We start from the raw sequence: 16,449 nt of genomic DNA on the forward strand, positions 1-16,449 counted from the left end.
CGCCCAATGTAACGTAGGGATCTGAAATGCTAAATAGCAAGATCTTTTGTGACAACAAATCCCAATTAAGATCATTTCGCTGCCAAATGTAAATGATAATGCCTTCTATACACAACTACGAGCTACTGTATCTTCACACCGAGAACTCTCCTACGATATCACGTGAAGAGATAGGGCCTGCACTCTTCAGGAAACCGCCTTCCAGTTGTTTTCTGCAATCGCGGTAACCTGGGCATGACCTTTTGATATCGATGGTTGCGGTGTCAGTGGGATCCTCGGAATGGTTTATAGGCCCAAACACAACAGTGACACAATCATCAGGATCCACAGGAATGGATGTCAAGTACCAATCTCCTGTAGGTATGGCAGTTGTCTTAATGTCCTGGCACTGTCTACTGCGCTACTGGTTTCGTGAAAGCAACCTGGTGTTTGTAGCACGAATGCAACCCACGTGTCAAGCGACGGTCAAGTGTCATGTCCCAAACTGAAACAATAGTTATGGCCCTGTTTTCTGTTCTTTCAGTAAACTTGGCCTGCTCCTGTTGATTTCCAGACTCCTCAATACTAATGCCTACAGTGAGTAGTATTTATAGCCATATGCTTCCTGTGATCATGCGGCACATGCATTTTTGAGTTTAGCCAGAAAGTAATTTAACTCGGAATTCAATAAATTGAAGAAAGATTTTCCGTTACATCTGTGTAGTATTTTCAAAGTTTTACGTGATTTGCGAACAATATTTCACGACAGAATTCACATCTTAAAACATTGAAAGTATAGTATGAACCCATATATGAAGACAGCTAAAATTTAAATGAGCATGAAATGGTCATTAAATGGTAATTTATGCGGGTATTAGATCTGTGTTTTGGAACTTAAGTTTGAAGAGTTTCAGTGGCTCTTTGGAACATTTTTAAACTTATTTTTAACATTTGTAATCGTTTGGTCAAATTAGATGTTAAAGAGTTTTCTTTTCTTTGCGTCGAAAGCCATCAGAGAAAGTTAGATATTTATCGTGTTGCGTGATGGTGAGTCAGAGATGGATATCTCGCCGTTGGCACTACCGCCACGACACAGACTCGTTGGTCAGCTGTCTGGCTACGTGACACCACCTGGGTATTTCATCGCATATATCCATCCGATCCTGAAATGTATCAACGTCGATACTTTGTCGGGAAAGTGGACCGATCACCCCCAGGGATGACTAGCACGATGGAATACATCTGAGGCTATACATCACGCTAAGCTAATCACTTTCTTGAAATCATTTCTAAGCAGAAATGTGAGTTTTGTCAGTTCATCAATTGTCTTTCGTAATCATTCTCCGGCTTTCTGCACATCCACGATATTCCAATGTGTTATATATTTACCATGATAAATACCATGGGCCCAATAGCCATGATGGTTTTATGATGACGTCACCATCTCCTCCTCACGTTTCACTGATGTTGTTCCTTTCACCGACATATTGCAAGATTTAATTGTTTGCAGCGTAACATATCTGGACCATCATTTCATTCGCTTTAATCCAATGTATGTCAAAATGAAGCAACATTGGCGTACTGGTCAAGCGTATTAATTACAATGCATTTGATGTGGCAGATCTTTTCAGTTTGTGAAACTATTTGGGATTGAGTACCAAGACCAGTCTTTAAAGTTATGGTCATTCTCAATATCTTACCTTGCGTGTAAAATATTTGTTATTTATTAGTCGATGGCGTTTTGATTAATGTCTGTGCACGCCACATGCAGTTTACAATCGACGTAATTCAGCTCCTTACTGTGAAACGGTGTTAACATTGATTTTACAAATACGTGGTGCACAGAGTCTTCGCATATAAATCTCCGCTTGTTTTCAAATGCCTCAACATCTTTTATTTGAGCCTTTTTTCCAGAATCGGGCCTAGTCTATAGCCGCAGTAAGACAAAACTGTTGAAGGCTTGTCCTACTGTACATGTGCGGATACATCACACCGTATTCCCCTACAACATATACGGTATTAGTAACGAAGAAACACGCCTCATGTGGCAATTCCTGACAACCCTTTAGACAGATCAATTGCTGCAGGTATATTTCACCGAAACACATTCCACGTGGCATCGTCTGGGTTTTAGATATTCATCCAATACTGAAATGTAGCCAAACGATTATCGGCTCCGTAGAGACGACCTATCTGTCCGAATGAGATACTGTACATTATGGATTTCTTACGGGGATTTTAATGATGCTCACTCTCATTGTATACACAGGGATACAATATCCCGTCAAGTAGTGCATTGTGAAGGAATATAATAGTCGTTCTTAGAAGTGAATATAAACTGTCGTTGTTAGACGTATAATTAAATTACTTAAACTTATATAAATTGCGTATGTCTTCTTTAATAAACTTTCACCATGTAACATTGTCCGTCTGTGGGTCAAAGAGACTTCTAATCGTCATTCAGTCGACTTAGATCCAGTTTAATGTTGGTATGTCTAGACAGTGGTATTAGGAGAATAAAATGAGAATTTATGGCCGCTATTCCTCTGCAAGGTGGATTGTTTGTGTATATTCCAAATGTTATACATGATCACCATTAATTAATATCATCTTCTCTGTTGTTTATCAGGGGCGGTGGGGTAGCCTAGTGGTTAAAGCGTTGGCTCGTCACGCCGAAGACCCGGGTTCGAATCCCCACTTGGGCACAATGTGTTAAGCCCATTTCTGGTGTCCCCCGCCGTGATATTGCTGGAAGCGGCGTAAAAACTAAACTCAGTCAGTCAGTCTGTTGTTTATCTGGATATTTCCTGTGTGTATTTGCACGCGAGTGTGTGTGTGTGCGTGCGTGCGTGTGTTGGGAAAAGGGGGCGTGTACATGTAATGGGTGGGAAGTGCATTACTTCATCGTATTGACTGTTGATTAACACTCCTCGGGCTCCTTCAGGGTCTAAACGAGAGATTATGGGTCCGCTTCTATTAGTCTATACCTCGTATAACTGCGTATCCAATTTGTAAAATTGTTCTACTCACTAGAGGTTTATCTTTCATCATGAAACTAAAACAACTTTTAGCTAATCCCAAATTTCCTTGACACAAAACACTATCCAATTTGTAAAATTGTTCTACTCACTAGAGGTTTATATTTCATCATGAAACTAAAACAACTTTTAGCTAATCCCAAATTTCCTTGACACAAAACACTATCCAATTTGTAAAATTGTTCTACTCACTAGAGGTTTATCTTTCATCATGAAACTAAAACAACTTTTAGCTAATCCTAAATTTCCTTGACACAAAACACTATCCAATTTGTAAACTTGTTCCACTCACTAGAGGTTTATCTTTCATCATGAAACTAAAACAACTTTTAGCTAATCCCAAATTTCCTTTTTTAAAAAGTTGACACAATTCAATTCAATTCTGTATTTACCTTTAGCTGTAAAGCGTATCGGTTGTGAACATAAAAAATATACATCCTTGGTACAGACAGAGTGGTTGGTTTGGTACAATATATAAACAAACATACAAACACATTTTACAGTAAAGTTAGTCTTAACTGTGAAGCCTTGAATAGGAAGTTACCCAGATTACAGAGTTGCTTAACATTTTGGATACTCAAGAGCTGGACAAGTTTGAAAACTGATGGACTTTTCCAATAGTAAGGCTTAATGTACAATTTCCTTAAATTTTGATAAACAGGACATGTTAATACAAGATGGAATTCATCCTCTATATCATTGGGACATGACAGACATGTTCTATTGTTCATGTCAATATTATGAAATATTTTGTATAAATTGCAGGAATTGATTTTTGAAGATAATATTGCAAAGTGAAAGTATCAATAATATGTTTATACAGTCTACACTTAGTAAAACTGGACAGTTGACTTCCAATAAACTGAAAAGCATGATCAATGAGTCTTTGTTTAATGACAGGCAGATAGGAGACATTCAATTCTTGTTTATACCATATATCACCAAAACCAAGGGTTGTCAACATATTCTTAACCTGAAAGGCCCAGTTCTGAACATTATTTGTTTCTACCTCATCATATAGATGTTCATAACACCCACGTAGAATATACTTATCAGTTCCTAGCAGCTTACTCCAGTACTTGACAATATTGAACATCCGTTTGTAGCGCAAAGGATAACGACCAAGTTCGGCATAAACCATACAAGTTGATTTTTTGACACCCAATAACCGTTTACAATAATCCAAATGTAATCTTTCGATATTTTCAGCCTTATGAGAGCCCCATACTTCAGACGCATAGCACAAAACACTTCCAACATAGCAATCGAAAACAGACAACATCGTTTGAGGATTAAGATACAAGGACCGTGTGTTATTATTAAGAGCAAATGAGGCCTTTCTACCTTGACAAGATAACTGTTTTTGTGCATTTGTGAACTTATTGTTATAGTTAAATACGATACCTAAATATGTAAAACTATCTTGGACCTCAATGACGTCATGATTATACTTCCATATCTCACAAGGCCGAACTTTGCCACCGTGTCGGAAAACAACAATCTTGGTCTTCTGAGTGTTAACCTGCATTCCCCATTTCTCGGAGTAAGTTGATAGGGTATTAAGCATCTGTTGGAGACCATCGGCTGACTGAGAAAATAAATCGAGATCGTCAGCGTACATCAACAAGAAAAGATTAAGAGTTTTGCACTCATACGGAACGCAATTATCTTGCAGAAAAGCGTCTTCAAAGTCATTAATGAACAGAGAGAATAAGATGGGCGATTACACTTCCCCTTGCATTAAGCCTAAATTATTTTCAAAATATCGACTACAGAAACCATTGACATTGACACACGACCGTACATTAAGGTACATTGAGTGGATAACTGATAGGAGCTTACCTCTGATTCCAAGTTTAGACAATTTATACCACAAGTTGATAAAACACAATTAAATATTTTGTTCAGTAAAGGAAATACATATTCTTCATATTATAAAACACAATTAAATATTTTGTTCAGTAAAGGCAATAAATATTCTTCATATTCAAGAAAGTATTCATTTAACATATTATCAGGTCCGTGAGATTTCTGCCGTTTTAGAGAATGAATAGCGATGTCTTCGAACCATGCACCTCCAAGACAGGTTCCAGCCAGCAACCCCAAACTTTCTAATACCATAGTTGTGAAGATAACTGTTTCAGTTGAATGGAGACAGGTTTTGAGGAAGGCGGAGAAAGGTTCTTGTATAACACAAAGGGATGAAGAACCTACAGTACAGTTCATCTAGAAGTAAAACAGTTGAGTTACACAGGCATCAAGTACCAACTTCTACTTATACGGAACTGGACAATTCGTACCCACAAATGTTTAGTGTACTCGTACCTAAAATGTAAGTCTAATAGTATATGGAAATTACGTCAAGTGTCCGAATATAACAGGCACGGGTCTGTGTACAATAAGATGACCCGCGCACGGTGGGTATCTTGATAACGACAGGGGTATTGAAGTAATGCTACCAAAAGGAACGTTCTTCCTCTTGTAAAGACAAGTTTACATCTGTGAATATCGATCTGGAAATCAGATGGAGTAAGGGGGCGGAGAAAATAGTGCATAGCAGCATAAATACCGCGAAATGCATTTCGTAAATGAGCTGAAGTTGCGCAATCATTCACCGGAGCATTGTATCTTGAACATAGTCCATGTATAACTAACTTCGCGCCCATTGGAAGATTTTACCACCGCTTCAGTCAATCTCGTTCGTTCCCTGGTTTCACAATGTAAATATATTCCTGGTTACATTTGTGGCACGTAATGTTAAAAACTGTCTAGGTACGTCAAATAACACTTCAACCCCATCCCCCGATATTTCTTGAAGGACGCACTTTGCAATTTTTGAGAGAGAAAGAGAATTTTACACTGATTGTACACAGAAAACAAATGACCCATGGTCGATATGCTTTTGCACGTATTTTGACGTTACAGATGTTTCAGGCATTAAAATTTAAGAAGGTGGAAAGAAGAGCCTTCTCGCAACGGATAACAATAAACACAATGTTCTGACTCACATTTTCATATATAATCAGTACGCCTATTCGTTAAAACATCTTTTCAGTAGTTTTTAGGGATGTATTATCGCAAAGGGAGGCAAGTCATCGGTTACTTCCGATTAAAACAAACCAACGTGCAGGAAAAAGTCACATGATCAAATAAAACGACGTTCAGGAAAGGGGATACCTGTGATGTTCGATTTTTCTTTTGGAATACATCTGAATGACTCATTCACATCATTCTGACACCAAGCTGACGAATCTTAGCCCGACTGGAAGCGACAGCGCAGGATGGAACTACTGTACCTGTCGACGTTCGCAACGATATTCTGCACAATATTCGTGTTCAGTCTTAAATATCTCTCCCTATTGAGATGGATAAGTGGTCGGGCCTATGTATTAAGACAGGTGAGATATCAATGAAGATTGTAATGTTTATTTGGTAAATCCACGTTTTGTATATTGTGATACATCAAGTAGGATACATCACTTCCTGGCTAATGTTGAGTCAGGAAATCTACAACACCTGTTGAACACCTGTGTTTTTCTTGTTCGGCAGACGATCAAATTCAGTACGCACGTTTGTTATGGCGTTTAATATGGATAATAGAAACGGGACAGTAGGGATGATATGAGTGAATGATAGTAATATATGAAAAGATGTAATTATTGAAATATTCAGATTACCGTGATCATGACGATGTACTGTTAGTGTTACATGGCTATTTGGGAAAGACTTCCGCCCGTATCCCCCCTAAATTTCATTTTGCAAGACTAACCATAACCTGATAATGTCTGTATGCATAATGTCATTTTAAAACTTATTTTATAGATTCTAGTCAAATCATATTACCTGAATATATATATTTTTTCATCATCGTTAAAATTTAGGGGGATATCAGCTGAAGTCTTACTGCAGTTTGTACAGGTACTGGTGATGTTCAAGGAAGAGTTAGAACTGCCATGAACACTGATGAAACATACATAAAGAAATATTTCTCTGGTGGTCTTGGCAATGCTTTGACTGACTATAACAACAGAATTTCATTAACACTCACTGTTAACATGCTCAGGGGATAGACAAATCAGTGTCGCTACAATGATGAGAACTATTCTGTATGTGGGTTGGGATAGCAGGAAACTCACAATAAATCATATGATTATTGACATATATCAGTCCAGTAGCTAATGAACACTTACACAAAGACAATGAATAAGTTTCATATACAACACAAATTGCATCGTTCACTTGCAAAGACAAAAAGGGTTTGTTAATTGTCGGGTAACCAGAATCTGGTTGCTGTACCATCATAAAATCTTAAAAACAGGATGAGTTACGCATTGCACTATTTACTTACTTGCAGATTGGTATTCATGAATGAAAAAGATTCTGATCCCTGTAACATGTATGTATAGTATATACTTGAGGTGCATAATATTACCACTATGCTAGTACTCTACAGTAGTATACACAATGGCAGAATGGGACCACTCCCCATCATCCAGCACCCAGTTCGCTATTGTGTACACTACTACTCCACAATGTGAAAAGAACATGATGAATATGTATCAGAGTATAGTATAGTGCATTTTTAATGAAATATGTTATTTTCACCTAGTTTGCAAAGTTTATACACCTATTGTGACTAGTCGCAATGCAATCTGGACAAGTTTATTCCAGTGACCAACAGTGTCAGACTAGAAAAAACCCACTTCATTTGCAGTTTCTGGTTCACAATATTTTCAATAATAATGCAATTCTGCATAGCAAATGAAATTTTTGTGTTGATCATGTTTATTTTTTAGTACAGAGTAACCCTGACACTGACAATATTGATCAATTTCTTTTTGCAATATGGGTCATCAGAGCATTATTGAAACATTATTAGTCATTAGTAGCTTTGATGAGGTTAATAAAAATACAATACTTTAGTCATGTGTGAGTATGCAGTTACAGTTTATGTCAAAAATGAATTTGTCAATGTTGAAAATATATGTAAGTTTTATGATTCCAACAACTCAATGACATTTTCAGAATCAAGAAAAAGTCACAGCTGAGGAAGTCCTGGATCTTATCAAAAATGCAAAGGTAGGTGGTCATTCAGTCCTTACTCTGTTTTTCAGTAAATATACTAGTATTAAAGGTAACTGGTGGTTATTCTGGAAACATGTTAAGTTATCCATGGTTATATATTTCATAAACATGCTGAATTAGTACTTTTTGTATGACCAGCCAAGGCTTGATTTAGTGCTTTGTTACTTGCACTGGTGCAACCCAATATTACAAAGTGCACACTGCAACCCAGTTATTAGTCTAACTTCCAGATATTAGTCAACTTGCACCACATTGCATATTTTAGTAAAAGCAGTGCAACTGGAATTTGGCTGGTGCAACCAGGTTTTTATTGTAGGTTGCACCTGATGCAAGAAGGGTAACATTTCTAAAATCAAGCCCTGCCAGCTGATAGCAGTAACCATGATCAAGATAAGAGCAAAACATATGTGGCACCCCCTAATCATGCAAATACTTAGGCCTCAAGCTTCTTATCACAACCTGGGGACTGTACCAATTTCTGACGCTCTCTTTGATTTGTTGCACTTCACTGGCAGACTTTTCATCATGATAGAATTCATTTAAATAAGTCAAATTAAAGTATTAAAAAGAAACCGCCAGAAAACCCAACCCACATACATACTCCATTATATATGTAATGATCCACTCGTTAAGGCCAGACTTTCTTGTCTTGTTTTTGGTTTATAGATTTTGATACCTGAAATTTCAGAATGTCTGAGATAACAATTAAAAATAAGTTAATGATTTTTAGATGTCTTTATAATCATCAGAAGTTCAGAGTGGGATCCTTAGGTGATATAAATATATTAATCAATTCTTGGCCTCGTTTGGGTCTTTATTCATACTATGAATCACAGCCGGCAGGACCCGCAAAGATCCAGGGTAGAATAGGTCTTCAGCAACCCATGCTTGCCACAAAAGGCGACTATGCTTGTCGTAAGAGGCGACTAACGGGATCAGGTGGTCAGGCTCGCTGACTTGGTTGACACATGTCATCGGTTCCCAATTGCGCAGATCGATGCTCATGCTGTGATCACTGGATTGTCTGGTCCGGACTCGATTATTTACAGACTGCTACCATATAGCTGGAATAATGCTGAATGTCACTCACTCACTCACTCACTCACTCACTCACTCACCCACCCACCCAACCACCCACCCACCCACCCACTCCACTCACTCTCTCACTCACTCACTCACTCACTCACTCACTCACTCACTCACTCACTCACTCACTCACTCACTCACTCACTCACTCACTCACTCACATCCGGCAGATTCATAAACCATGCCAAACAATGTAAGGATTACCAAAACTAGACCCATGAAGATCACAGTTAGAACTGGTCTTCAGCAACTACAGCTTGTTGTAGTGTAGAGTACAGCTTGTGGCAGCGTAGAGTAACTGGTTGTATAGTCAGACTCGATGACTTGGTTGATGTTTGTCATTGTAATTTGTATCTCAATTGCATCCACTGGTGCGCCTGATGTCAATCACTGGATTTTCGGGACCAGATTCAATTTATTAACAGTCTGCCGACATACAACTGGAATATTGGAGAATAACAAATAAACGAAACACTGTCAGAATTCTACACATGCACTAAAGAAAGCACCCCTCTTTTGTATAATGTGAGGTCTGAGACAAAACTAACCCAGAAATAGCAGTCAGATGGACACATTTACTCCCAATCTGGTGGTGATTCAGTTATAATAATTAATAGCACTACACTTAGAAGTTTGACACAATGACCATGACTCTAAACTAAGTTCAATGCAAGGAATTGTGTATTCCAGTATTGTCTTATTATAGCTTCTGTTGCTGCATTTGCTCTTTCTCTCTTTCTCACTCACCCTCTCTCTTACCCTCTAAATCTCTTTCTCTCTCTCAACCCCTCTCTCTCTTTCTCTCTCTGCTGCATTTTCATCGTAAAGTTAATTTGTAAAACATAATATTAATATCAAATAATAATAACTATAGATAAGCGTACCACTTTGCTTTAACTGATTGATATTGCTGGGTATATTTTGATGTAGAGCACAGCTTGATCAATCATCATTGACAGTTCCCTCAGCTCTGTTTCTATTGCGAATAATTTATGTTGGAATAAAATTGTCATGATTCAGCAAAAATGACTTGTACTGAGTCAGAGTATGACACGTGACTTATGGAAGATTTATCCATTCAGTGATCAAAATAGTGCTTGATTTACATGCCATGGCACAGTAAATATTGAAATGGCACGATTGAAATATTTTCCCACTGCCCAGACGGCACGCCTAAAATTATACAGTTAATAATCACCATGTTTAATTTAATGGAAAATGCAATAAATTGGACGAATTCAAATGATTGAAAATCTGTTTTTGCATCCGATCAAACTATTTATCAATGGCACTCTCAATCTCACAAGCCATTTTGAATCCTGGTGCCCATGACAGGAAATCCTGTTTTGGATGATCACATAGTTTGTGGGTTCGTTTATGATACAGGACAAATAAAGCTGAACTGTTCTTGCAGTCATGATAGTGTTCAGGAAATCCAGCTCCCTAGTTTACCAGGTTTACAGGTTGACATAATGTTTACTGATTTATTAACTGTAAGTTGACAGGGCAAAATTGTTGTGATGTTTTAAGTTTAATCGGATCATCAAAAGATATATAGTCACACATATTTTTGCAAAGGCACATATAAATTACATGATTCATATGTCTGGTGCCCTATGGCACCCTTCGGGAAAAATTGCATTTCTGTCCCTGCCATTGTCAACTAACATTCCTTTCAAGGCTAAATTAAGGTAATAGTGTGAATGGTTGGTGTAAATAAGTGATTTACTCAATCCCTTATGATTTCATTAAAATCAATGGAAGCAATAATGAATGAATCAATGAAATGAATTTAAGAAACTAAATGAAATAGATTGCAAACATAAGTTCTGGGACCTGACCCATAAAGCGTTGGTAACGTTGCAACCTGTCGTAACTCTATAGTTTATCATAGGCCAACTAATGTCGTAGCGCTACTAACGCTTTGAGGATCAGGTCTCGGACTTACAATGAACATTTGTTTATAACCAGTAAGTGTAATGACAGGAGTAGATTATTAGGGCTGCTACGATTCACTCTAGTTTTCGGTGAATTGAACAATGTCCCTTCATGGACTCAATTCGTTATTCGTAATCACTAGAATCAAATAGTCATTATCTATTATAAATGTTTGACTTACATTTGAATGGTTTTATCGAAAAAGATATGCTAAATGGAATATACCTACGCCAGTCATGATGTAGTCAACACTATATATATTTAATTTGACACTAATGAAGTCACGTGTAATGTGATACTGATAAAGTAGTGCCGTCAGCTTGGTAAAAACATGTCAAATCATGTAATTTGTTATCGTCTCACTGAATATATTGTATAATACATCAACTTTTGACTTGTTATTGTATTCATTAGCAAGTATTTATATTTGTTACACCTTATTTGTGACATATTTTAAACGTTTAAACGTCTTCTTTATTTGTGAGGCATTAGCGTTTTGTCATAGAGGGCAGAACCAGAAAGTTAAAATTTAAACCATGTTGCCTTTGGGCTAATATTGTTGTTGTGTTTCAGCCATTCCCAGTGTCATGTCAGAAGGGATGGAAGATCCACTGTTATGTGCATGATCATCGGCTGTGGTTCCACTTCCTCACCATTCCCAACTCCAACACAGCCAGTCTCAAGGTCTTTGCTGTCTTCTGTAAACTACGAGCATCTTCACAGGTCAGTTCACCTTCAGGAAAAAGTTGTCTTTAACCCATTCAATACCACAGGCCAAATAATCGGCCACAACGTTATGAGTCCCCAGACACCGGAGGCCGATTAATCGGCCAGGCAGTATATTTTTCCTTATCCTGACTCATGCTCTTTTTGCTTGTCTTCTTCTTCTTGCGAACATAGTGGAACACTTGTATCTCCCTAATTGAAGCTCCCTTCAATGTAAAATCACTAATTAGTACTCAGCACGAGTTACCTCCCTTCCACAAGCGCGGGAGCGAGAGGCCACCTCCACCATGTGCCTCACTCTCTCCTTCTTAGCCCAGTGAGCTGGACGTGAGAGCGCCTGTGTCTCCGGACACACTATATCCTTTGATTATATTTAGTTAGTTACCTCGTATAGACATCTATAGAGGTTTAGCTAGTATCCTTCAACAATTATATATTGATATTTAGTCTTGTTTCTACTGTTTATTCACGGGCCGCGTGTTTGTTTCAGTGGATTCGTTGATAAAAATTCTGTTCTGTTGCAGATTACGTTTTTATTCTGCTGCTGATCCGCATTTAATATGCCCTAGTTGTACTGCGCCATGTTCATTTTATTCCGCGTTGCAGTTCGCGGTACTAATTTATCCTTTTCTACCTTTAATAAATAATTACTTTGCGTTTGAGGCAGCGCGCAGATAGATGGCGTTATGCAGAGTCTAGCCATGACTGATACACCTGAAACCCTCGCCAGTCTACTGCTGTTGGTAGACCCCCTCCCGTCTGGTGTTCGCTAGAGTGGTGGAAGTGGGGGCGTAGTCCGCCGCCTCAAGAAGCGTCCTGCTTCCCCAGACATCCCATCGTCGCAGCCGAAGACTAGAGGGTTTCTACTGCATCTCAAGCGACCTCTGAGGGGAAATCAGCGAAGTCTACTTGAACTTTCTCAGCCGAGATTGTTCCGTCGCAGATTTGGGCCTGTATGATGATCAGCCGATCATCATACCTGATAATACATCAAAGAATGACCGATGTCGACAACAGTGATGTCAGCGCCAGATCAACATGCAGCCTGATGTACCAAGCGCTGATATTCTATGATCTTCCTGAGGGTCCATTAAGCTACCAACACTCAACGCGCCAGACTTAGCACCCCAGGGCAGCGTCGACCTCTGAGGGGAAATCAGCGAAGTCTACTAGGACTTTCTCAGCGAGATTGTTCCAGCCGCTGAACTGGGCCTCGATGATCAGCCGATCATCATCCCGGCGTCACGCCACAAGAAGCTGACGGGAGACAGCTACAGTGACATCAGCAGAGATCGCCATGCAGCCTGAGGTCTCTACACTGGCGTCAGGCGACTTCCCTGAGGGCCCGCGCTAACATATGCAGAGAGGGCACCGACTAATTAAATCGCAGACCATCCCAGATGAACTGTTGCGGCAAATCATGATCATGATGGAGGCCACTACAGACTGGGAAGCAGCCAGCCCAAGGCCTGAGCCTTGCCGAAGGTTCCAACGCAGACGACACCCCAGAGGCACCCCCATCAGCGTAACAGCCACGGCGAAGCCACCTTCCGCGAAGGAAGTCGCAGACCACCTCCACGAAGGACCCAGATGTACAGCCTTAGCGAAGGCCTTCGCGAAGGCGGGATAGATCATCACCTGCCTCGGCTTCATCCTTAGATCACGGACTCAGACCATCAGACCTCACGGAAGCCTTGCGAAGGTCAAATCGCCGTTCCCCAGGACGGGCGCCAGAGGAAGCTTAGCGAAGGCCTTCAAGGCCTTCGCGAAGGACACCTGACTACACAAGAGCTTGGCGAAGCTATCAACATTCTCCTCACAGGTCTCGAGAAGGTCAACCCATAGGCGCCAGATCACCAACCACGATCTCCGCGCCCGTTAACCCGCGCCCGATCTCTTCATTACATCACCACGTCGATCGTCTCACAGGTCACCACACAAGTCTGCACACAAGTCTACAGTCAGGTCTCCCGGCGTCACCCGACATAGAGATAGAAATACACAGTCCACCATCAGAAGAGCAGCAACATCTCATCAGCGATGCTGGGATAGAAAATGATGGAGGCATCATTTTCTCAGGCGGCTGAGATCACGATATTGGATGGTAAACAACCTAGATCTCTTTCACCTTCCAAGAGTGGCAACTTCGGCGCAGACATACCTGATAAAGGAAGGCGAGGCAGGCGCCATCACCTTACCTCCGATCGACTTCGATTGCTGCGGTGCCACAGTATGTGGACACAGCCTACCATAAAGCCATAACAGTTCAAGCGCCAGAAGCGTATGTTCTTAACATTAATAGATCTAGAGCGATCAATGAGATTCTTATCACCAGATTTGGTGACCGCGACTTCTGAAGATGATAGGATGATCTACTCGGCTCTACTTATGCAGAACCAGCAAGAACCACACCCTGTATGAAGCTAGCGGCTCATATATTGATCGAATTCTAGGCGGCAGCGCTAAGGAAGTCCCAGGCCACCTCCAGCGAAGGAGCTAGAGCCTCACCAGTTACAAGGGGCGTCCGCGGAGGAGTGGCGCTTCACCGACCCCACATATTGCTGAGTCGCGGTAAAACAAAACACTCACTCACTCACTCCTGTTGAACACAGAGGTGGATTCGCGAAGCAAAGCTCATATATTATATATATACTGATCGGGCTCTGACTCGATACCTTCAGCGAAGGTCGCGAAGGCTAAGTGGCTCCAAGTCTACCTCACACAGGAAATCTAGAATGGATGCTTGAGGCTTAGCGAAGTCTCCGGCGTCCACCGAGGAATTCTCCTCCAAGGTCTCCATATATTAGCCACTTTCGTCATATATAGCTACTTTCGTCAGTCCGTTCAAGACATCGCGCATAAGTTGTCTATCAACTGTATGCCATATGCGATCTATAAGCCTCTGCGAAGACAATTGCACAGGCTATTTACAACACAAAAGCGTTAAGCTATATTAATTAATCAGCGGCGTTGCATAGATCTTCACAGAAATCAACCTTTCCGTATAGATTGCTAGAATATGCAATCCCGGACTCTGATCACGATTATCTACATGCGTGACCATTACGCAGATCTGCAGACAATTCAATATCGAAATTGAACAGCAGCCTTGTTACAGCGAGTATAACTCATAATCGTCAAAGTTTCTGAGAAGAAATATGTACAAGTTCAGCTTTAATTCTACAATTATGGCCGATACATTCATGTATACAGTCTACAAGCTGACAACTTGCAAGTTTATTGTACCTTTATATAAGGAAGTCGAATTATATTCAAAACTGAAGTTACATTCCGACAGCCAGGAAAATAACCTACCCAGCATTAATATACAGGCGAGGTATTTGGCGGAGGTTTCAGCGCGTTTTACCTTAACCCTCGAAACACGTGGTCACTTTCGGGTAACCGGGAAGCTTCGGTGAAGACCGGCGATTATGCTAATATCAGCGGCGGCAAGATTTTATACAAGGTTTTTTTTCCTGCTACACGGTGACATCACAGCGGGTATTCTACAGAATCAAAATGCCTTGTTCTGATTGGACCGCGTTGGACAACGACCTACGCAGAGGTCGATCTTAGTTCACAGTTCAAGACTTACGTTACAAGTGAAAACTATATATCAGTGAGCGAGCAAGCCTCCTTACAGTCCAGTTAATCTGAACCTTCATGATTGGGCTGCTTTCTTCAGATTAGAGACCTCCCTGTCAAGTTAGGGCGAGGGCGCGGCAGTCAGGCAATTTTACATAAAGTTCAATGAGGACAGACACACGGGTTGTGCACCTACATCGTCAAGGACTTCTCAGCGAATAACCTAGGCGACGGGATACAAGTGGATCTAAATCCACAGCGTCTCAGACTACAGCTGAATTTCATAATCAAGCTACTAACACAACTAGATGGTTAGTAAACCTACTTAAACTTTCTGATTGGAGAATTAAAGCGGAAGTTTCACCCTCCAACTTGGGGATCTGAATATAGTGCTCCAACACCTCACAAGTGAGGTTTATGAACAACGCCTGGATGACATACTTGGACTCCATGATACGATGATTCTATCACGATGGCCAGCAAGAGCACTGTAAATTTATCTCCACGAAAACAAACAGAAGGGAATAATACAACAGATTATTTCCTCTATCATCAACTTCACGCAGAATGAAATCTCACGTACTATATCTCCGTTTGGATCAGAACTGTCATACTACGTGCATACAAGGCGGATGGACCCAATCCGACCCTCCATGAGCTTTTAATACTCATGATATTAGAAGCTAACTTCTACAATTGATCTACACAATATTATTTGAAATAATGGAGGGTTTAATTTCTGGAGATCCGATATGGTGGTTGCCAACCATTATCTGAGAGATATCATCACACGAGGGCGTCTCAGGTATCCACCAATTCGATCCATGGTCCTCGCACAACAGTTGACAGTTCCTCGGAGAAGATAAGTCAATCTTACAGATTTTTACTTATCTTATAACAGTACTAAATAGCTACATGCTATATATAATTTGCTTAAGTTCTTTTATCATCACAGTACTATGATTATTACATCATACAATATATAAGTTAACAACTCTACAGAGTTGGTTAT

The 16,449-nt window shown here is 40.1% G+C and overlaps 1 protein-coding gene across 5 annotated transcripts in view; it reads left to right on the plus strand.

Moving 5' to 3' along the window:
* The first annotated feature begins 6,131 nt into the window (after window positions 1–6,131).
* The window catches only part of LOC124275570, a 54,144-nt gene continuing 43,826 nt past the window's right edge, over window positions 6,132–16,449 (plus strand). For all 5 annotated transcript variants that reach the window (XM_046711154.1, XM_046711156.1, XM_046711157.1 and 2 more), the window contains exons 1-3: window positions 6,132–6,415; window positions 8,043–8,096; window positions 11,700–11,849. In XM_046711154.1, the coding sequence (XP_046567110.1) occupies window positions 6,299–6,415; window positions 8,043–8,096; window positions 11,700–11,849 (321 nt within the window). In that variant the 5' untranslated portion in view covers window positions 6,132–6,298. The remainder of the gene's footprint in view (window positions 6,416–8,042; window positions 8,097–11,699; window positions 11,850–16,449) is intronic.

Source organism: Haliotis rubra, unplaced genomic scaffold (assembly GCF_003918875.1).
Source record: "Haliotis rubra isolate DU_JTF1 unplaced genomic scaffold, ASM391887v1 Scf20, whole genome shotgun sequence".
In the NCBI taxonomy this organism is placed as follows: domain Eukaryota; kingdom Metazoa; phylum Mollusca; class Gastropoda; order Lepetellida; family Haliotidae; genus Haliotis; species Haliotis rubra.